Genomic DNA, 23,920 nt, shown 5'->3' on the forward strand with positions numbered 1-23,920 from the left:
GGCAGGTACACCAAAGGAATGAGAAAGGTGCCGCAGACTCTTGAAGGTCATTTATATTATATAAAAATTTTTTAGCTTCTAGTAAGCAAGTTACATATTTTTATAGTGACTGTTTTCATATTTAAATGAAAAAGTTTGGGTAAATTCAGTTTTGGCTTGTTTGAATTGTTTTTTCCTATGAAACATGTTTTTTTGTTTGATGGTATTTTACTCATTATCCAAATTTTCTATCATTTATTTTGTGCAGCTATATATGTATGGCGTTTCTAAACACTGCGTAAAAATTAACAGCAAAAATGCAGAGGCTTTTCAGTTTCACACTCAGGATTATTTTGGTAAGGAAGGTTTACGGACTGGAAAGGGAATACAGTTGGCTGATGGTGGATGGCTCATACCCTCCAATGATGGAAAGGCTGGAAAAGAAGAATTTTATAGGTACTCTCTGCAAAGAGAAATTTTATATTAACTTATATATCCCATCATCTCTCTTTTTCTCACGAGTCCCTTTTTCATCTTTTCTTATCTCTCTCAAACTTAAAAACTTGACTAGAAATCAAAAGCTTATACATTGAATCATTTTAAGTACATTGTGGTTCAGTTGATATTCTCTTGAAATCTTTTGAAAAATGAATTTTGGTTTGTCTTCAGTTCAGTTCAGTCGCTTAGTCGTGTCCGACTCTTTGCAACCCCATGAATCACAGCACGCCAGGCCTCCCTGTCCATCACCAACTCCCGGAGTTCACTCAGACTCATGTCCATCGAGTCGGTGATGCCATCCAGCCATCTCATTCTCTGTCGTCCCCGTCTCCTCCCACCCCCAATCCCTCCTAGCATCAGACTCTTTTCCAGTGAGTCAACTCGTCACATGAGGTGGCCAAGGTACTGGAGTTTCAGCTTTAGCATCAGTCCTTCCAGTGAACACCCAGGATTGATCTCTTGTCTTCAGTTCAGTTCAGTTCAGTCGCTCAGTCGTGTCCGACTCTCCGCGACCCCATGAATCACAGCACGCCAGGCCCCCCTATCCATCACCAACTCCCGGAGTTCACTCAAACTCATGTCCACAGAGTCGGTGGGATTTACTAAATTGGTTCTGCTTAAATTAGGACATTATTCTTATTGCTTATACAAAATAAAGACTGATAAGAAAAATTAAGTATGAGTTGGCCTCGTAAAACCACACACACAGACACACTTTCGTGCATATTCTCTTTTATTGTGTATTTCAGTAAATATATAAATACTAAAATTAGAAATACAGTAATACAAGATAACTAGAGAACCCCAGTGGCCCTAAAACATCAGCCAACAGTTTAGAAACTGTTTATCCTCTTAGGATTCTAATGTTTATACAAACAGAATTTAAAGTGCTATCAGGGAGGTATTACCTGATGCCAGTGACAAGTGATGGGAAACTTTTCTTCAGCACCCTTATTTTTGAGATCTAGGTTTATCTTTCCAAAATTTACAGCTTTGGAAAAGTGGTAAAGCATCTTTTCCCTAAATTTTTCCTATGTTTTTAGAGTATTTTAAAACAGGAATGTATTTACATCTTGGCATTTGCCCCATATGTCAAATATTGATTCTAGTTGGAAAAGTAAAGTTGTATCACTTAATTGTATTAAGACCACTTACTTTAGAGGTTAATAGTGATTATTTTGTAATCAAGTGGGCATGGTTCAAAAATCTTTGAATGTTGAAGCTCAAGCTTTTATTAAAAAAAAGAAATAAAGTGAGAGTTTATTTAAGCAGGAAGACACTCTCAGAGGGAGAGCAGACAGATAGGTAAAGAGCTGCTGCCTCTTTATCTGCTTGCCTTTTTATCACTTGCTGCTGCTAAGTCACTTCAGTCGTGTCCGACTCTGTGTGACCCCAGAGACGGAAGCCCACCAGCCTCCCCCGTCCCTGGGATTCTCCAGGCAAGAACATTGGAGTGGGTTGCCATTGCCTTCTCCATTTTTTTTTTCCGTTCCGTTCAGTCGCTCAGTCGTGTCCGACTCTTTGCGACCCCGTGGACTGTAGCCTACCAGGCTTCTCCGTCCATGGGATTCTCCAGGCAAGAATACTGGAGTGGGTTACCATTTCCTTCTCCAGGGGATCTTCCCGACCCAGGGATCGAACCCGGGTCTCCCGCATTGGAGGCAGACGCTGTAACCTCTGAGCCACCAGGGAAGCCCCATTTTTTTTTTTTTTTTTTATCACTTATCAAATATTTATTGAAGACCTACCATACCCAGTACTGCTAATATCTTGGGTACTAGGGTTAGCAAAACACAAAAATCTTTGCCCTAGTAAGTCATATATTGTAGTGGAGGGGTTTGAGACAAGGAAAATTTTTTAAAGGACTAAGTAAATCATATAGTATATTAAAAAGTGATAAATACTTTGAAGATAAAACTAGCAAAATGGAGTAGAGAGAACTGAGTAGAGGTGCAACTTTTTAAACAGAGTAAGAAGGCAACATTTAAGGGTACCAGTGCCAGTGGTTGGTAGATCAGAGGGTGAAAGTTTATGGATGTTCTTTTAATTACTTCTGTTAACATTATGAGAACGGGAAAGGCAGAGGAGTTGTATTTGAGCAGAAAGGAGTAGATATTAAGAGAATCGGGACTAGAGAAGGAAGTTCTTGGTGATTTCTAAAAACAATCTCTTTAATAAGAAATATATAATCTAAAATATAATTATTTTAAATTAAAGATCTTATTTTTCAGTTGAAACAAGTGTATTGAATAACATGTGAAATTTTCATTAGCATATTTTGATACATGTCTAATCATTTTCTAAAGTTATATTGCTTATTGATTATATATTAACTCAAAAAACTTATTGAATGATCTTATACAATTTAGTTTTTGTGCAAAGAATAGTTGGGGCTATTGATCTCAGTATCATCTTATGTGGTTTTTATTATTCATTCTCCCTTTATTTGTTCAGAGCTCTGTGTGACACCCCAGGTGTGGATCCAAAGCTTATTTCTAGAGTTTGGGTCTATAATCATTATAGATGGATTATATGGAAACTAGCAGCTATGGAATTTGCCTTTCCTAAGGAATTTGCTAATAGATGCCTGAACCCAGAAAGGGTACTACTACAACTAAAATACAGGCAAGTTTAAAGCATCCTATTATGTAATCCTGTATTGTGGTATGGGTCAGACTTGTAAGCCGCCTGTGACTGTCCGTCATAAAGGGATCACTAGCCAGTTGTCATGACAGTTGCTATCCCACTTGCATGGCATAGTTCTCTTGTTACCCTCCTGCCCCACTTAAGATCAATCACACATTCATACACCTCTTCCTTCCCTTTTGTCCTTCCCTCTTCTCAAACTCTTGGCATGTGAGAATATGAATTTGACAAGTAAAGCATTATTGCATTTGGGGGAGATTAATATTTAACTCATTTTAGCAGTATAAAACTTAATATAATGCCAACTATCATCTTTGAAATTCTCTTTGGTCTTGATATTTCTTCAGTAAAGTTTATTTAATTTTTATTCTCAACTTTTCAGTGACTTTTTTCTTACAGTGAAATTCTAGACTTACAATTCCTAAAATAATGCATTTTTCTATTTCTTTTTAGATATGATGTGGAAATCGATAGAAGCAAAAGATCAGCAATAAAAAAGATAATGGAAAGGGATGACACAGCTGCAAAAACACTTGTTCTCTGTGTTTCTGAAATAATTTCATTAAGCACAGATATATCTGAACCTTCTAGCAGTAAGACTAGCAGTGTGGATACCACAAAGGTGGCCGTTGTCCAACTTACAGATGGATGGTATGCTATTAAGGCCCAGGCTGACCCTCCCCTCTCAGCTCTCCTAAAGAATGGTAGACTGACTGTGGGTCAGAAGATCGTAATTCACGGAGCAGAGCTGGTGGGTTCTCCTGATGCCTGTACACCTCTTGAAGCCCCAGAATCTCTTATGTTAAAGGTCAGTTAAATACATGCACACTCTTGCTAAAAATCAGGCACTGATTCAGTTAAATTCTAGAGAGGCTTTACATTTACATTTTTAAATTTACTTATGCCTATTATGTTTCATTTTTTGAAAAATGTACTGATACTCTGAGTGTTAAGTGGCAGATTTCTCAGGTAGTTAAATTTTTTGTGATTTTGGGGGGAAAGCCAGAGATATTTATTGAGCTAAAATAATGTGGGTTGCAGTTAAAGAATAAGAGTAAATTTGCATCAGATGCTTGATTTTTATACTTAAGAGTCTTGCCACCATGTTGTTCTCATAGTATTGCTCTACTTCCACCCTGGTAACTAGGCCAGATCTCTGTTTCAGTGTGATTAGAACATCAAGTCTCAGTGATTCTTGAATATGTAATACTAAAGTACACTTTTCATCTCTGTGTATATTTAAACCTAGGTAACAGGACTTGAATAGTCTACAGTATTGCTATCAGAAATGATTGCAATGTTGTACATTCAGATTCACTTATGAAATAACCTTGTAAAGAATTTACTTCTGTTATATTTTGAATCACTGTATTTGAGGAAAGCATTTTAATAAATTAATCATTTTTAAGTTAAAGAGATAATTTGTCATCAACTTGGGCTGCAATTCAGCATACAATATACTATGATTTACATTTCCTTTCTTTACAACTTACTGCTTTCCCTGGAGTTATTAAATGTCTTGACTTGTTTTTCTTAATTTTCTTTTATCCTTATTACCAACTCATTTCACACAAGAGCCACATAAAAATCATCTCACTGTGTTAAAATACTTTTATCAGTTTCATTTCTTTTTCCTGAAGATTCCTTGGATTTCTCCATATTCCTGCTCAATTCCAAAGTGGTTATCGTCCATGTATGTGGCACAGTTACCATTCTTGAGATTATTTTCACCTCTTTCTGTGTTAGGAGCCCCATACTCTGGATTTTGTATCTTTCTAGATTTGTTCCCTGGTTTTAAGGCAGACAACTACCATAGGCTTCTTGAGAAAGGGAACATGCAGTAATTTTTTATCTTATTACAAAGTTGACTGAATACAGAACTTGAGGTTGAAATAATTCCTTCAGAATTTTGAAGACATTTCTTCTATTACTTGCTTCTAGTATAGTTTCTGCCAAGTTCAGTGTTGGTCTTTCTTATTCCCAGCCCTTCAACTATGGGATCTGTCCCTAAGAGGTTTTTAGACTGCCTGTCTCCATTATTCTGAAGTTGCACAGTGAGATCAACCCTAAAAGAAGGAAAATTATTATGAAATCTGAAGTAGAATTGAATATATATTTCGCTTATAAATAAATTTGTTAATCTGTCTAGATTTCCGCTAACAGCACCCGACCTGCTTGCTGGTATGCCAAACTTGGATTCTGCCCCAATCCCAGACCTCTTCCTCTTCCCTTGTCATCACTCTTCAGCGATGGAGGAAATGTTGGTTGTGTTGATATAATTGTTCTGAGAGCATACCCTATACAGGTATGATATATTCTTCAAACTTACTCTGTATTTCTTCCTTTGCATGCTCAGTCATGTCTGACTCTGTGATCCCAAGAACCATAACCCACCAGGCTCCTGTATCCATGAGAGTATTTCTTTCCATAGAGAAGATTAATTTGAATGATCCCTCCCTACCATATGTTTCTGTTTGACACATTATTAACAGTGGATGGAGAAGACATCAACTGGATTATACATATTTCGCAATGAAAGAGAAGAAGAAAAGGAAGCAACAAAATATGCAGAAGCTCAGCAAAATAAACTGGAAGCCCTGTTCACTAAAATTCAAGCAGAATTTGAAGACCATGAAGGTAAAATGAGTTGTGTTTACAAGATCTTTTTTTCATGTGAAAATAAAGTTTTAGAGGCTTCTAATTGGGTTAATTGTCTTCATTGTGAATAATCGATTTTTTTTTCTGATTCTGAATTTTTTTATTTTTTAAAAAATATTACATTGATATACAGATAAGCATTGAATTGGCCGCAAAATATCAGATCTTTATTCACCACTTCACAAGTTGCCTTAGGCAATTAAACATTATAGACCTGCAGCACTTTTCAGAAGTCTTAATTGAACTCCCCCTTGAGCTTCAGTAACTAGAGTATTTGTGGCATCGATTTTTGGTATTAGAGAAAGGAAAACAACAAGGGAAAGAGCTATCAGATTCTTCTCCCCAAACCATTTGTCATTCTCTGTCCTCTGTGTCTTTATCTGTATTATAGAACTTGCATTTTTGCTCTTGTAGTTGTTGATTTTTATGTTTTTATACCTGGAGCTTGAGCTTGTTTTCCCCAGTGGCATCAATTTGAATAATAAAAAGCATAGTGTTTTATGCTTAAAAGACATGAAATTTTGCTTTTTTATCTACCTTTTTATTGTGGAAAATATGTTCTGCATTTCTTCATGATTTTATTATTTAGCTTCATGTTCTATATAAATCTGAAGGAAAATAGGATTCTCAATATTTGATTTGCTTAAAATTACCACTAGCTCATAATTAGGTGAATCATGAAATCATTTACTTTAATTTACAAGTTGTTCTAATGAAGTAAACTCTGTATGACAGTTTTTTAAACCATTAACACACTAGTTTCAAATTTTCCTGGAGAACTTTTAGCAGATAAGTGGTTTATTTTTAACCTCCCTTCTTTGGGTGCTTTTTTGTTTTTTGCTGAGTTCTCTGGTTTTCAGTGTTCTTAAATTTATAGTTTAGCTTACTTAGTGTTTTTTCCCTAGAAAATGTGACAGAACAATGTATACCATCACGTGCTCTAACAAGACAGCAAGTCCGTGCTCTGCAAGATGGTGCAGAACTTTATGAAGCTGTGAAGAATGCGCCAGACCCAAGTTACATTGAGGTGAGAGAGTAAGTGGGCCTGCAGGAAGTAAGTAAATGAAGCCTTAGTCTTCATCCGTCAAGGTGGGAAGCTGTCATCACTCATCTGGTCATTACAGGAGGCAGTATGTTGAAATGCTGTGTTTCTCAAAGGGGATGTGTACATTTCTAGGATCCTCAGTGATGTACCAAACCAGGGTGGTACATTTCTACTTCTGTACCAAACAGAGGATGAGAGAGTTAAATAATTTTATATATTAAATATGGTTTAAAATGCGGTCAAAACTTATTTTTAAGGTAAAACAAGTATCTTCAAAGCACTATCTGCTTCCTCAGCTCTTCAGATCCTGCCTAGAGTTTATTTCATGATCCTCTACCTTAAGGACAGTTAGTTGGAAAAGTTTCAGAAACACTAAAGTGTGTTACAAACAGCACAGGCTTTAGAATCATGGTTCTACCATTTATTAGGTAAGCAAATAGGACATAAAATAGCTGTCAGTGGGCACAAAAGATGTTTTAGAATCAAATTGGATAATGTATTTAGTGTATTGCAAAGTTTTATATAAATGTTATTATTAAAACATCATTTCATATATTAAGGTAATCTGCTTCCCAAATTTTTAGATACCTGGGTATCTAATTAGTGCAACTTCTAAGATTACTTTGCTAAATAAGGAGGAGAGGGGAAATTTTAGGAAGACAGTTTATTGATTAATATCATATATTTGATGACAGTAAATGTTGTATATGGCTTTAACTTTCTTAAATGTGCCCTCAAACACTGCTCTGCTCAGTGAGCAGTGCTATTCTGAATAGAATTCCCCTGTATTCCCAAATGTTACAACACAGACTGTCTCTATGGATAGTGAGTCTGATTTTCAAGCCTGTGAGTACAGTTGCTACAAGTCTGTATGGCTTTGTTATGCTTTCCTGAGAAATTATTTGTCTCTGTCTCTGTTGACGCTTATGAAAACAGTCTTAATTTCATCCATAAAATTTAACAAAATATTATTCTGGTTTCCTTTTATAGAATTTACATATAAGGAGAAAGTAGGGGGCAAGATGAGAGCTGGGAGACTAAGTTCTAGACCCTGGCCCTGTGTAGCTGGACAGACCTCAGACTTCCTCCACCACCATCTGCCTGGGAAAGCCTGAGGGTGGCTTATCTCTAAGGGTCTAAGTTTATGTGGTTCTAAGAGATTCACTGAAAGAAAGGTATCATTATCATTCTTAGAGAAAGAAATTGCCATCAATTTCTAAAATATCTGTTAAAAGGACTTGTTTTCAGTGATAATGTTTAGTTGTTGTGGGCATTTGAAATCACATAATTTTTTAAAAATTGATGTTTAACCTAAACTTTGCCTGTTTAGGAACATCTTTGAAAGGCACAGGGTCCCCCTTCCCAATACAGACTCAGGTATTAACATGGGTAAGTCAGCAGCAGTCTAGAAGGTTATGTGTCAGAATTCCCATTTATTTTATTTTTGGTTCCTTTATTTTTTGTTAACGCTGGGTGAGATTCCTAGGAGGTTCAAACACTAGTTTGCTAAATGACTGAGAGAGAAATGTAGACACAGAGATAAGTGCTTATAGTACATACCTGTTTTAAATTGTTATCTACTGTTCCAGAGAGTTAATGATATTATACTACAGGGGCTAAGAATGGAAGGCTCTTGAGCCAACCCCTGCCTATATGACTGCAAATTATTTATTCTGTCTGTACCTCAGCTTCATCACCTAACTTCATGGAAACAATAATAGTACCTACCTCATAGGATTATTTTAAGAATTAAATGAATTACATTACCCATACATAGACCTGTTTCTGAAATAAGCATTCGGATGTTAGCCATTTATAATGTCAGTGTTGATGATTGTGATTATTAGAGTATATTTATAAGTAGGGGTTGTTTTGGCCCTAGGTAAATTTGTCACAAGGATTAGTAAACTGTTTAAAGCACTTGAAAATACTTGTTATGTGATAAACTGAGTACATAAATCTCAATTTTTATATTGTCACATCCTTAATGTGAACTCAATTCTGTTGTATTTTATCCCCATTTAAAGAGATTCATCTCCAATAGATGAGGTGGTTTGTTTCTGTTTTGTTTGCTTTATACTCCAAAATCATCTGCCTCAATATACCAATTGGCCACAGGGTTATTTTAGTGAAGAGCAGTTAAGAGCCTTGAATAATCACAGACAGATGTTGAATGATAAGAAGCAAGCCCAGATCGAGGTGGAACTCAGGAAGGCTATGGAATCTGCTGAGCAAGGGGAACAGATTTTGCCAAGGGACGTTACACCTGTATGGAAGCTGCGTATCATGAGTTATAAGAGAAAGGAAAAAGATTCAGGTCAGTATGGAGAGTTTTTGTTTTTAATCAATTGTAAGTTTAAAAAATTATTATCTTATTATTTCAAATGGTAGATCAAGAGTTAAATGAGTATATATCAGGGGAAACAAAATGGGCTCCCAGTGCCCACAAAATGACAATATATCCCTTGGATCTTTGTTGTCCTCAGTATTTATTTTTAAACAAGATTCTTAATGATTATCATTTCTTCCATTATAGTTTGTCTTTTTCCTCTTTCTCTCAATAGTTATATTGAATATCTGGCGTCCATCATCAGAACTATATTTCCTCTTAACAGAGGGAAAGAGATACAGAATCTATCATCTTACAGTATCAAAATCTAAGAGTAAATATGAAAGAGCTAACATACAGTTGACAGCAACAAAAAAGACTCAGTATCAACAACTACCGGTATAAACTTCTCACCATAATTTTTCAATTTTGATAAATGCATATTAATTTATAGAATCATGTATACTGGTTTTTTTTTTCCTTGTAGGCTTCAGATGAAATTCTATTACAAATCTATCAGCCAAGGGAGCCCCTTCACTTCAACAAATTATCGGATTCAGACTTCCAGCCGCCTTGTTCTGAGGTGGACCTAATAGGATTTGTAGTTTCTGTTGTGAAAAAAATAGGTAATACACAATGTATTTAATGGTAGCTTTTTTATGGATGCCTTGGAAAAGCATTATATTTTAAAATTTGTCTTCCGTATGATTAATTGAAGCTACTAATTGACAAGTTTGGTAACTAGTGATTTGAAAGTACATTTGTTTTAACTTGATTCTTAAAGAAAGGCAGTTCTGCAGTATCACAAGAAACAACTTATATGCCATTCTGTGCTACTTAATTTTAAAGAAATTTCTAGAAAATGTTTTGCACCACATTAATGATTACTAGACAAAATAATCTCCTTCTGCAGTTAACTGAGCTATCAAGTCTTCACCTCCTACTTCAGTTTTTATTACTAACATCTTAGCCAAATTCATCTCTACTTTATTCCATCAATATGACATTGTTCATTCCTCCTTCCATATCCTGTTCCATAGATTTTATCTGTAAACGATGTGCCCAGCTTGTTTCAACTTAAGCACAAAAGCCTTCCGTTTATTGGTAATTTTGTGCCAGGCCCTTCAGCATTTGGTCTCACCACCCCTACCCCCCAGAACTGTGTCCCCTTCCCCTTAAGCTATGCTAACACCTTCCTTGCTATTCTTGCACCCACTTTCATCACAAAGCCTTTATCCTCACTGCTCCCTCTCCTAGAAACCCTGCCCTCAGGCGACCACATAGCTGGTTCCCTTGGCTCCTTCAGGCCTCTGGTGAAACACAGCCTCCTAAGAGGCCTTTCCTTGAGCCCCTTTGTAAAAGTTGTGTTTACCCTGCTCCCAACTGAGCACTTTTTCTCCCCCTTTTTGCCTTATTTTTCTCCATAGCACCCACCAGCACCTATGTTTTTTTGATCTCCCTCTTCTGGAATGTTAGCTAAGGGCAGAGACTTTGTTACTGCTGTATTGTCAGCTCTTAAAACAGTGCCGGGTTCAGGGTAGGGTCTCAGATCCATGGATTTCTTGTTATCAACTGCTCTGTCACAGCTTCTCGCTTCCTCAGCTCTTTGGCTAAGGTTTATTGTCAGTCTTTTTTTCAAGAAGGCTTCAACTGTGCCATATTCCAGGAGTTCTTCATATGTTTGAAATGTGAAACTATTGCCCTAATTCTGAGACTGTGTCTTGGCAGGCATAATAATGTAGGCTCTTGCTTTCTTTCCTTCCCTCAGAACTTTGTAGAAATTCCTCTTTTGACATTGAACAGTCTAAAAATTTCCCATTTACGTGATTTTCTTTTTATGTTTAGATATATGAAGAATATGTTTTGAGGTCCAAAAGTTCAAGCTGTATCTTATAAGCATTCTATACAGTTCTCCTGAAACACAGACGGCCTTTTAATCTGCAAATTCAGGGAATTCCCTGGTGGTCCAGTGATTAGATCTTGGTGCTTTTACTGTTGAGGGGGGCCCAGGTTCAATCCCTGGTTGGGGAACTAAGATTCCACAAACTAGATGGTGCAGCTAAATAATAATCTGCAGATTCAGTGCCTTCTTTGTATCAGATAAATTCTGCAATATCTTTGAATAAATCTTTTATTTCACTTAGTAGGATTTCTACTTCAAAGCCAGCAGTTAGTCTTATATTGGATTTCTTTTTTTACCTCTTCTTTGATTGCTTCTATTTCTGTCTTTTCCATCTTCATTCACCATGATGATATATCAGTAATTTTATTTTCTGCAGTATATGTTTTATTCGTTGTGATTTGTAATGCATGCATTTGTCCCATTATAGATAGTTTATTGGTGTCTTCAGTTTCTTTGATCCTGCAGTTTCCTTTTGGTCTTACAGGACTATTTTCCATCCAATATACATATCCAAGCTTTTATTGATTATGTTCCTATTACGTACAATAGCATGAGTCAGTTTTGAAGACTTCAGAAATTTTCTTTTAGTTTTATTTTTGGGTTGTGCTCTTTTGTCTTTTGCTATGCTCTTTTCTTTTTGCTTAATGTGTTTTTGTTTACTTGTGTTTTAGTGCTGTGGGTTTTTCTTTAACCACAGTATGTTTATATACTACATGGTTTTTATAGCATTTTTATTTCATCTTGTCATATTTGGGTGATTCCAAACGTCATTATTATTGTTATAAAGGGTGGGTAATGTTTATTCAGTTTGTTCAATCAATATTTATTGAATGCCTGTCATGTGCCAGGCACTGTTCTAAATGCCTAGGTGCATAGCAATGAAAAACAGGCAAATATCCTTGCCCTCATGGAGCCTACATTATGGCTAGGGAGGGAGATCACAAACAAAATAAGGAGCACATACAGTTTTCTTAGTGAGGCTAAGGGAGAAAATGAAGTGACAGGTAAGGGAGTGACAGGTAGGATGGGGGAAAGGGAGAGGACTGCAGCTTTAGACAGCAACATGAGGAAAGATCTCACTGCAAAGGTGGCATCTGGATGAGACATGAAGGACCAGAGGGAGAGAAGCATGTGGGCATCTTGGTGCGGGGGGGAAACATTCCAGGAAGAAGGAGTGGCAGTGACAAAGGTCATGTTAGAGAATAACCCTGGTGCCTAAAAGCATTAGCAGCGGCCAGCGAGTGAGCAGTGACAGCTGGGAAGAGGCAGTGGAGGACTGAATCATAGGGTGGGCCTTGCATGAATTCTCTCTCTGAAGGTTTCAAGTAGAGGAGTGACACTGTCTTTTCTTCCAAGGAGCAAGTGTCTTTTAATTTCATGGCTGCAGTCACCATCTGCAGTGATTTTGGAGCCCAAGAAAAAATCTCACTGTTTCCACTGTTTCCTTATCTATTTGCCATGAAGTGATGAGACCGGATGCCATGATCTTAGTTTTTTGAATACTGAGTTTTAAGTCATCTTTTTCACTGTCCTTTATCACCAATTCTTAAACTTTATATTAGGATATGCCTTATTTGTATGTTATTAGTAGACATTTCTTTCTTTTATTATTTAGTTTGATGTCAAGTGTTAGTGGGAGAAATTTCTATCAGAAAGTTTCAAAGTGCCACCCTAAACCTGAAGTACCAGTTCTCCAATACCCAACTCTAATCATGAGGTTTCTTAGCTTAAAGTCTTCAGTGGCTCCCTGTCCCTTAGAAAATGAAACCCAAACTCCTTCTGATGCCTGAAAAAGCTTTCAGCCTCCTCCTGCCTTAAGCCACCACCCCACACACCTCAGCTACTTAGTTTCACATTCTTGGCACACTGAAGTATTTAACATTCCTACCTTGAAAAAGTCATTCACTTTGCTTAATGCCCTCTTCCTTCCCATCTTGATGAATTTTCCCTATTCATTTTTCAGCTTACATGTTTCCTTCTTCCCCATGGCCTCTGTAACAGAATGTGTTGTCATACTGCGTTGAAATTTCAGCACCATAGGCAACAGGTCCTGAGCTGTTGAAAATGATGAGCTTTCCCTAAATTTAGTTACTTTGGTTTGTTTTTACCATTGCATACACAAAATAAATGGCCATACTTAAGAGTTTCCTTATATTTTAAAATTTATCCAGTACTTATGTAAGTGAAGTTTGTTTTTTATTTTCTGGGTTTTGTTTTTTCCATTTTAGGTATTGCTCCTTTGGTCTATTTGTCAGATGAATGCCATAATTTATTGGCAATAAAGTTTTGGATAGATCTTAATGAGGATATTATTAAACCTCACATGTTAATTGCTGCAAGCAACCTCCAGTGGCGACCAGAGTCTAAATCAGGAATTCCTACTTTATTTGCTGGAGATTTTTCCATATTTTCTGCCAGTCCTAAGGAGGGCCATTTTCAAGAGACATTCCGCAAAATGAAAAATACTGTTGAGGTAAAATTAGCCTTGAGCATTACCATACATGTTGGCATTTTCCTATTTTGACAGTCAGATGTCAAGCAAGTGGCAGCTTTTATGAAAATTGGATAGTTGACATATAATGTGAGATTTCATCATATATTAATTGTTCATGAATCTGAGGAGATGGTGAGTGACGGCCATCAGGGAGGAAAGAATGATTTGACAGGAACTGAATTAGGAAAAATTGTGAGAAGGATGTTCAGAGATGTAGACCATGTAGGCAAATTGGAAATTGGTAACAAGAATTATATGTTACCCATGCTTTACAGCACATGGCAGTGTAATCAGTTAATTTGTAGATTCCGAATTTACATTCTAGGGACTTCCCTGGCAGTTCAGTGGTTAAGACTCCACGCTTCCATTGCAGGTGGTGCAGGGTCAATCCCTGGTCAGGAACTAAGATCCTGCATGCTGCATGGAATGGCCAAAAAAGAAAAAAGAAACATTTTCTAAATTAACATTTTAAACTCCATATCTAATATTTTATCATTTATACCTGTCTTTGATTTAAAATACCACCAAATAGGAGAACAAAATTTACTGAGTACTTACTGTACATCTGGCCTTGTTGTAAGCCTGTCTCAATGCTCCCACCAACCCTATAACATAGGGAACTGTTTTCCCATTTCATTGATGAGAAACGAAGTCACACATCCCCATTGGTAGAACCAGGATTCATGCTTAAGCCATCTAAATGCAGAGTCCAGATTATTAACTACCATGCAGTGCTGCCTCTCAATAAAATTTGGCTTTTTATAAATGCTAACTTGTAAAAATAAAAATCTGTAAAAGATAAGCCTCTTAGTTCTATAGTTTAATATTTGAAATGTGTATTTCAGAATTCATATAAATAAAGTTCTATTTTAAAAGCATTAGCTATATAAAGTTTGTATAATATTCTACCTAGACTCAATTTATATCATGAATAATAACACCCTAATTTATTTATGGCTTCTCAACTGGGGGCTGTAAATGTAAACTGGGGGTTACATTCACTATTTGTTTCCCTTGTAGAGTACTTACTGTTTCTATCCCAGATTTTCTCTGACAACTTTCAAGGGCAGTTCATTTATATATCATTTTAAATTTTAACAAAATAGTGATAAATTAGGTTAAACCATAACCAAACTGCTGTTATTTGACCCTTTGTGACTTCTGAAACAACAGTTTCCTGTGGTATAACCTGTATGTTATTTAGGTTAATTCTTAGAACAGACATGAAGCCGTTCTCATTTTGAAAGTGCAAATCACTCAGTTGTGTCCGACTCTTTGTGACCCCTTGGACTATACAGTCCATGGAATTCTCCAGGCCAGAATACTGGAGTGGGTAGCCTTTCCCTTCTCCAGGGGATCTTCCCAACCCAGGGATCAAACCCAGGTCTCCCCCATTGCAGGCAGATTCTTTGCCAGTTGAGCCACCATGGAAGCCCAAGAATGCTGGAATGGGTAGCCTGTCCCTTCTCCAGGAGATCTTCCCAACCCAGGAGATCTCTTTCCCTCACACACACACCCTCTTTCCTTCTCTCCCTCTAACAATTAAGGTCTTCTAAATCACTGATACAGCTTTTGCATTTTTACACTGGTGAATTATTTGACAGTTGCTATCAAATTTGGGGTGTCTCATTTTTTTTTCTGGTCTGCATTTTTCAGGTTTTAAAGGTAACATTTTCTGAAAACATATAAATGTGTAGGTTTGCATTACAAACCAACTTTTCCAATTTATTTTCTTAGAATATTGATACATTTTGGGAGGATGCAGAAAACAAGCTAATTAGTTTACTTAATGCACATAATCCCAAGTGGTCCACCCCGACTAAAGACTGTACTTCAGCATCACCCACTGCTCAAACAGTCCTTGGTTCAGGAAATAAGCTTCTGGTAAGTTAATCTAAATTTAACAAATTTTATAAATACTCTATAGAGAGGCAACAGTATATTCCGATGTATACCTAGTAAACATGATAAAATGTAATTAAACTTAATTAGAAAGTGTCATTAATTATTAGTGCCTCCTATAGGTATAGGCTATCTGGAAAGTTTACCTTGTTTGTTGAAGCCAGAATATAACACTCTTTGGGGGCAAATTTTGTAAATGGGTGCTTTCATTTTTAGCATTCCCAGTACACATGACTGAGAAAGCTTTTTTGCCCTTGTCTTTTTGCTCAGAGGACTATCCTATATAATTAGGGTTGTTTCTAAGCTCAGTTTAACTCTTTAAATCACAATAAAAGCAAATCGAGCTAAAGTCTAGTTTTGGCTAAAGACTAGATCTTAAGTAGCTAAACTTGCTAAGTTATATATATGAACTCATTTAACCTTCACAACAACCCTGAGATAAAAATTATATACAGTTTACGGACAAGGAAACTATGACATACAGGGGTTAAGCATTTGTCTCCATTCACAATCTAGAAAAGTAGGAACACAGGCTGTGTTCTTAAAATGATTTTAAAATGCTTATTTTTGTTTAATCTGTTAATAACAAAAAGGAAAAGATTAAAGCATAAATTATGTCTCCTACCTCCTTTCTGCTTTTACTACAATTATTCTTCATCTTTATTTTCATGTCATTTTTATATCCTCTTATACAACAATCTTTCCTTCTGGAATAAGAATAATAATATTAATGTCTCTTGAAATCATAGCCACTAGGGGAGTGAAAGTGTGTGGTATTTGTGTGTTTAAATATTTTTTAATAAAAGCTAATTTGATTTTATTTCATATATTAGGACATAATTATATAGGCTACTTCTTTGTTTTTGTTTTTTTTCATTAGCTGTCTTCTCCCAGTAGTGAGATGAATTACCAAAGTCTGTTATCACTTTGTAAGTTAAAAGAGAAGTCTGTCTGCACACCTGTATCAGCCCAAGTGACTTCAAAGTCTTGTTGCAAAGGGGAAAGAGAGACTGATGACCCAAAAAGCTGCAAAAAGAGAAGAGCCTTGGATTTCTTGAGCAGACTGCCTGTACCCCCGCCTGTTAGTCCCATTTGTACATTTGTTTCTCCAGCTGCACAGAAGGCATTTCAGCCACCACGGAGCTGTGGCGCCAAATATGAAACACCTATGAAGAAAAAAGAACTAAATTCTCCTCAGATGACTCCATTTAAAAAATTTAACAACATTTCTCTTTTGGAAAGTGATTCGATAGCTGATGAAGAACTTGCACTGATAAATACCCAAGGCCTTTTATCTGGTTCAGCAGGAGGAAATCAACTTCCATCTATCAGTGAGTCCACCAGGACTGTTCCCACTAGTCCTAAGGATTATGTTGGACTGAAAAGGCCTTACACTACATCTGTGATCAAAGAAAGAGAGAATTCCCCAGCCAGAACTGAAGAACAGGAGACTAATATGCAGGACACAAGTGCAATAAGAAATATATCCAAGAGACTGCAAAGGCAACAGAAACCAAAATGACAATAAATTAGTTATGGACTCAACCTTTCCAGTTTGTAAAACATATAGTTTCCAGCTGTACATCGGAATTTGCATAATGAGGAAAGGAAGGAGATAGTTTAAAGTTTATCTGGTGTTTGTATATCACATCAGTGCTCCTTCCCTTTTTCTTTATTGGTATATTCTTATTTCAATTATATCTTAAAATTGTGTAACTGTATATTAACTAATCAAGAAAATCTCCTTTAAATCTTTATGACTGGATTTGATCACTAAGTATTACAAATGAAGTAAACACAACTTGTTTCTTTTAGATTGTGTCCTTATCACTACAGGAAACTAAGTAAAGTTATTTTGACTCACGTAATTCTTTTTGGTTTAATTCCATTTTAGGTTTGTTTTTAAGAGGTAACCCATTATGAACCAGTTTTCCATAATGCACATGTTGGTTCTAATACAGTTTTTTCCTGATCAAAAAAGTCAGGATGAGTAAGATATTACAGTGGTGTTTTCTTTCGACCAGTTCTTCATCCTTAAGTCAGCATGACTACAAGAAAAATAGAACCCTCAGTGCACTTCCTTTTTCTGATGCCATTTTGATCTGTAAAATTAAATTATTTATTAAAAGTTGAAATACTTTAAATCAGAAACAGACTTCATTGTGTTAATTTGTTTTTATTTCTTAACAAAATGATCCTCTGGACTGCAACTTAAGAGAAAATCTTTCTTTCAAATTGGCACTGATTCTCCTTTGCTTTTAGTCCTATTACAGGATTCAGCAAGCAGTCCCTTTTAAACCTAGTTTTCTCTAACCACCAAAGCAGATGAGAACCATTCAATTTAAGATGGTATTCTCATTTGTTACTTTAATAGAGGAAAGACAGAAAGCAGTTCAAACTAGGAGCTAACAGCATAGTGTTTTAGTATGTCTTAAATTTATATACAATATCATGTTTTTAAATCTTATTATAAACACATCTTAAAGCCAAGAATAAATCCTTTTAAAAAGCAATTTCCTTCCTTCCATAACTGTGACCCATGTTTTTTCTCGCTTCTGAAAATTAACATAATAGTCTGTTCTGCTATTCTAAGTTAAGCGTTCTGCCAGTCTTATTAATGTGATTTAACTTTTTTTCATAAAACAATTTGGTCTTCATATCCTAATCATTTTCCCAATGATCCACACACTAGAACAGGGAATAAAACTTGAGTCTCAGCTGAACAGAAAGAATTATAAGAATTCAGCCTTTTTTGTTTCTTGAAAAAACTTGAGCTATAACCTCCTTCATTTTTCATTAGCATTTAGACTACCCATAATGGAGACATCTAACATACACTCTGCTTTTTATAAACTGTAAATAATATAGCCAAGCTATATAAATAAAATGTGAAGCTTGAGTATGTATAGATACTGTCCCCCCAAAAGTGACAATTTAATGATTACAAAGTCAGCAATGTACACTGCATGATAAGGGGTAAATGGTAAAAGCGATTACTATTACTCAACAATCACTTAATGAGAGCCTCTTGTGTATATAAAGCACTCTGCCAACCCTGTGAGTGATGCAAATGTTAATACACAAAACAAGTCAGTGTTAAAAGTGTTCAAAAACTAAAAAAATCAGGAGTCATGGGTGTTGAAAGAAAAAATAGCTCATTTCTAGATGGGATAAACAAAGTTGGTGACATTTTATTAATGATTTTATGCTCCCAAAAAGGCAAATGTACCAGGGAACTATTCTGAGCTCTTTCACAGTAGGACAAATACACCTGGCCCAGCCCAGGCCAGGTGAACCAGAAACCCTAAGCAGAGAGTCAGAAGTAAATCAGGAGGGCTTGAGTTATGATCCTTCAGCTGCTCCTATGGAATTGAGCAAAAGAACTCTCATCTGGACTCTCTGACACTTCTCACCTCTACTATCCTAAATGAGTCAACCACCCAGACTGACCTAGTTCTGTACTGACTAGGGACCACATTGACTAGAATTACCCAGGACTATCTGGGGTCTGGAAAACAGGAATACTGTTAATGTGGATTATCATTATTATTAGATTATTATGTGTTGAGCTTGGATACACAGAATTTAGCCGAACTATACTTTGTGAAAGTGAAGTCACTCACGTGTCCGACTCTGCGACCCCATGGACTGTCTACCAGGTTCTTCTGTCCATGGAATTTTCCAGGCAATAGTACTGGAGTGGATTGCCATTTCCTTCTCCAGGGCATCTTCCCAACCCAGGGATCAAACCCGGGTCTCCTGCATTGTAGACAGACGCTTTACCGTCTGAGCCACCAGGGAAGTTTTCATTCAAATTCACTTAATTTTAGTTTGTTGGGCAAACTTTGCTACTCAAAGGAGACATCGATTTTTTTAAATGTTAATAAACAAATTACAAATCATTGCTGGTAATCATCAAGATGTTGAATAGATTTCAATAGTATTAGATATGGAATATTAAAGTAATACAGTCTTTCTAATGTATAGAGATAATAATTTATACACACAAGTAAAATATAAAGTTGCTTTTATCTTTACCCCTGTGTCTCCTAGTCATTAAAGAAGATGGGTAAATATAGTTATAATATAGAAAAACTAGTTCTTAATAGGGTAGAATTCTGTGGAATTTATGGTAAATAAGTTTTTTATTTTCTTAAACCCCCCAAAATTAGATTCAATGACAAGTCCATATAAAGCAATACCATATATAATTTTTAATAACCATAAAAGCACCATTATATAGAACACTTAAAATAATGCTTCACAAAACATTAGAAAGAAGTTGTTGGCCAACAAGAAATAAAGCATACATCCTACATGGTCTTATCCGTGGTCTCACACCAAATTAATCTGATTCCAACCTGTTAAAATTTGATTTGGATTCATAAATATTAATGTAAGAACTGTAGTAGAACTTTGTCTTAATGCCTCACAAAACACTGAGACTGCTCCTCATAAGAGGAGCATGACCAGTTTCCATGTGAGGACATCCTGGGATGCTTCATTCCTTGTACGCCCAAAACTTTGGAGCTGCCAACTGATGATACACGTTTATAGGAATAATTTTTAAAAATCGCTTAATTATTCCTCTTAAAAATTGGTGTTTTATAAAGGCAGGCTCGTTTTATGTACACTGTAAGCTCAACAGCCAAACAGATTTATCCCTGTTATCAAACAGGTTTAACCCTGTTTGATAAAGTCGTAGTTAAAACACAAGATGTGACTTGAAACAATGACACTGATTTTCCTCAGTAGCTTGTATCACTATTAAGATTTTAACAGATATTTCTAACAATGACACATCGCTAAAATAAAGGGATAATTTCCCAAAATGTCTACTTTGAAGGACAATATTCCCTTATGTGTATACTTCCTGGTGTCTTCATCTTAAAGGAAAATCAATATCATCATTACAGCCACACATCTCACATTTTTGGATACACAGATGATCAAAAGTAGCAATGGCACTAAAAATTGTTCCTGCCTACTATTTCTCCCCCACCTTTCCAACTTTCCTGATGGAGATGAATTTCCTGAAAAAATAGACTGCTTCAGAGAAAGGGCTACTGAAGCTTTATATTAAAAACACTTCAGTTCATTAATGAGCCTATGTGGCTAATTACATTCTTGGGTATGTGCTCAGGTTTGTTTTGAATTAGTTCTTTCCCTAGAGAAAGGACTTTGTTTAATCAAATCGGCAGAATTTCCAGCATCAGACCATACACATAGGATCACTTTAACAAATGCTTGTTGAAGAGGCATGTAACGACTTCTGCACAGCAACTCTCAGGCTTGACTATTTACACTGAAATTAGAGCTCTGACTACCACTGAACGGAGAATAAATACCAAAAATTGAAGTAAAAACTGATTTAGGAAAATTCGGAATGCTTATAAGAGAGGCCTCTAATACCCATGGTGACAACCACCCCTTCTGTTAAAGGAGCTCTCATTAGCGAAGCTGCCATGCGCCCTCCGGTTTGGGAACTCTGTGTAGGTGTGCCAGTACCCTGCACCGCTGGAAGGAGATGCATTATTCCTGTCCTGGTTTCTGTTCGCTCTGCTTGGTTTTTCTGCGTGCAGCACACTGTAAAAGGTAACATCATGTTCATACCGTTCTTTCATTCGGTGTATTTTCTCTCTTGGGACTCCATGAATGTTTCTTCTACGTAGAAAAAAAAATGCACATGTTCAGTTAAGGCAGCATATCAAAATGAGTTATATTTTACAAGTATTTGTATTTTATAAGTCCTATATTATTACACAGATATGCACTCCCTATTCTCAGGATGGAACTCTGACAAAAGCAAAACATCGTGTTAAGCAGTTATCATTCAGCTCAACTGTGTTTCATGCAGCCCTTCACACCTCCAAACTACCCTGAGGCTAGCAAAGAGCTTAAATATCAAAAAAATGCTGTTTCTGGAAATCTCAATTCTGTGCTTCAAAACATAAGACAGTACCATGAGCTCTTCTTATGTGTTTGCCAATTTGTTATGCATATATCTATAATCACTTACATCAGTCCTAGATACTTCTAGATCCTTATTAAAACAACATTCTTCAATTCTCATGGACATGAGAATCAACTGGGGATATAGTTTTGAAATGTAATTATCAGAGATTTCAACTAGGAATGGGGTCCATGAACTAGGACTTTTAAAAATATTTATTATTTATTTTTTTGGCTGTGGTGGGTCTTTGTTGCCACAGTACAGGGGCTTTCTCTAGTAGCGGGGCACAGGCCTCTCGTGGCAGTGGTTTCTTGTGTTGCAGAGCACAGGCTCCAGGCGTGTGGCTTCAGCAGTTGGGACATACGGACTCGGTGGATACAGCTCCCAGACGTAGTAGTTGTGATGCCTGTGCTTACTGCTCTGCAGCACGTAGGATCCTCCCGGACCAGGGATCAAATCAGCATCCCTTGCATTGCAAGGCAGATTCTTAACCACTGGACCAGGGATGCCCCATGAACTAGGATTTTAACAATCACCTCAGGTGATTCTGACAGAGGTGATTCACACATCCCTTGGGAAACACTATCTGCTTGTAACCATAAGATGAATTAGACTTATTCCTAAAAAGTAAATTCTGACCTCACTGGTTACTTTAAATCATTGACATTACCAAATAGCACAGATGGTGAATTATCAGAACTCCATGCATTCAATCAACAAGTTAGTATTATTTGGACATTTATTGCTTTACAAACTAGAAGCGGCATCTAGACCATAAATGAACCTCAGACTGTTCAATATCTGAAGGTCTTTGTTTAGCCTAAGTGCAAAAACACCACTCACAAGTGCAATCCATGCAGAGCAAAGTGCTTTTAAATGTCCAATAATGAAGAAGCATTTTAGCAGAATGTTAAATATGTCCTTTTTGAGGACCAAGTCCAAGCCAAGATTTAGCGTTTAGCATTATAATAGAAAATTGACCCCAAAGTAAAGTCTTTCACATTAATAATTCCAAAGTTATCAATTTCCAAGAATTACCATTTCTGGCCTGAAAACTACCATGTCCATTTCCAGCCTGAAAAGATTCTTTTGTTCGGTCTGAAATACCTGAAAATAGCAGGATACATAATGAGGAGCTAGAAAAACAAAGAAGTACCTTGCTAACTCTTGAACGTTGAATTTCCAGCGAGTGTCAGGTTCTCGGAATATAACTTCATAGTTATTTTCAAGTGCCTGATTTTTCAAAAGTACATAAAACATTGAAGACATGGTATGTATGTTTGGGAATGTTTATGCTGCCATTTAACATTTACTACAAATCTTTTCTAACATTCCTTTTGTTTAACCAGTAATTCAATGCCTTAATTTATGTTAACAAATACAGTTGGTACATATCCATACTTAGCCACTCTCAGATTATATTATGGTTCCCAATGATAAATTTTCAGTACTTCTATCCACTATGTTGGAAAATGAAAAAAGTTCTTTGTTTTGAAACTTTAAAAAGATAGATAGGGGAACTAGTTTTAAATTCCCTGCCTATAGGAATGAGCAGTGAACTCCAATGGTTTCCCAAAGTCCCGTATATGTGATTATCATAGATTCACTGTCGTCAAGTGCCTTGGGCTAGTCCTCACACCTTGGTTTACAAAGTGAGAGTACCAGAGACACAGAGCTTGGGAAATAAAAATGATTTCCACATACTTTACAATATTCTTTCCTTCAAAAAGTAGCTCTCCCATCCATGCCACATAGTTTGGCTCAATCCACCGTGCCACATGTCCTTGAGTTTAAGAAAATGATTACCATTTCCATGGAAACATCAAATGTTCTTTGCATTAATTAACTTCCTACTACTTATTTTATCTCAAATTGAACTTTCTGTTATGACTACTATTTGTTGTGTTATAAAATACAGAATAAAATGGGCTAAGTAAGGGGATTTCCTCTTCAGTCTTTTAGATGGACAATTCTAATTTCAGAAGGATATCAAATATCATACGTGGAAAATATTTAGTTTCTGTGTCTTAGTAGTAGCCGTGGATGGCTGGGAAAGATTATGCGTGTCTAGAAATTAGAAAATAAAAAGTAAAATGACTTCCCTTAAGCCACTGCCTCTTGGTTTTGAGTTGTGCCTTAATTAACCTGACTCTTCACATCCCTGTCCATTTTTCTTCTAAGTGGATGTCTGATCCATGAACTGAAGTAACCACAAAGTTGATGCTCATTCTTTCCTACATTCAGCAAAGTCCCACAGTCTGGGCCTAAGTAAAACTGATAAAGTATCTAGACAAAAGCATACCTCTATGTAAGCTACTCTGCCCAAAATATAAAAAAAGTCTTAAAAACAGGCTGCCATGAGGCCAGTTTTAGAGATTCACTTTAAAATTAGTCAAGTAGGGAGAATAATCAGCTGTCTTCTTCCTCTCCCTGTATGTTTGTGGATCTTTTCTCCTTATTACACGCAGTAAGGAATGAAAACGTATTAGCACAAAAGATGAAATATGTCTGAA

The 23,920-nt window shown here is 36.3% G+C and overlaps 2 protein-coding genes across 7 annotated transcripts in view; one reads left to right on the top strand and one right to left on the bottom strand.

Moving 5' to 3' along the window:
• The window catches only part of BRCA2 (BRCA2 DNA repair associated), a 50,429-nt gene extending 33,453 nt beyond the window's left edge, over positions 1 to 16,976 (top strand). For both annotated transcript variants that reach the window (XM_055426283.2, XM_055426284.2), the window contains exons 16-27: positions 248 to 435; positions 2,932 to 3,102; positions 3,577 to 3,931; positions 5,273 to 5,428; positions 5,616 to 5,760; positions 6,687 to 6,808; positions 8,945 to 9,143; positions 9,391 to 9,554; positions 9,643 to 9,781; positions 13,287 to 13,531; positions 15,290 to 15,436; positions 16,335 to 16,976. In XM_055426283.2, coding sequence (XP_055282258.2) covers positions 248 to 435; positions 2,932 to 3,102; positions 3,577 to 3,931; positions 5,273 to 5,428; positions 5,616 to 5,760; positions 6,687 to 6,808; positions 8,945 to 9,143; positions 9,391 to 9,554; positions 9,643 to 9,781; positions 13,287 to 13,531; positions 15,290 to 15,436; positions 16,335 to 16,976 — 2,673 coding nt within the window. The remainder of the gene's footprint in view (positions 1 to 247; positions 436 to 2,931; positions 3,103 to 3,576; positions 3,932 to 5,272; positions 5,429 to 5,615; positions 5,761 to 6,686; positions 6,809 to 8,944; positions 9,144 to 9,390; positions 9,555 to 9,642; positions 9,782 to 13,286; positions 13,532 to 15,289; positions 15,437 to 16,334) is intronic.
• Positions 16,891 to 23,920, bottom strand: part of N4BP2L1 (NEDD4 binding protein 2 like 1) — a 30,495-nt gene continuing 23,465 nt past the window's right edge. For 3 of the 5 annotated variants that reach the window (XM_055426294.2, XM_055426295.2, XM_088842719.1), the window contains 2 exons: positions 22,564 to 22,640; positions 16,891 to 21,118 (listed from right to left, as the gene is read on the bottom strand). In XM_055426294.2, coding sequence (XP_055282269.1) covers positions 20,860 to 21,118; positions 22,564 to 22,640 — 336 coding nt within the window. In that variant the 3' untranslated portion in view covers positions 16,891 to 20,859. Of the gene's footprint in view, positions 21,119 to 22,445; positions 22,515 to 22,563; positions 22,641 to 23,920 lie in introns of all 5 variants that reach the window. The other 2 variants (XM_088842720.1, XM_055426301.2) reach the window with 1 other exon arrangement.

This window comes from Moschus berezovskii, chromosome 13 (assembly GCF_049115385.1).
Source record: "Moschus berezovskii isolate FMDL1 chromosome 13, NW_MosBer_1.0, whole genome shotgun sequence".
NCBI lineage: Eukaryota > Metazoa > Chordata > Mammalia > Artiodactyla > Moschidae > Moschus > Moschus berezovskii.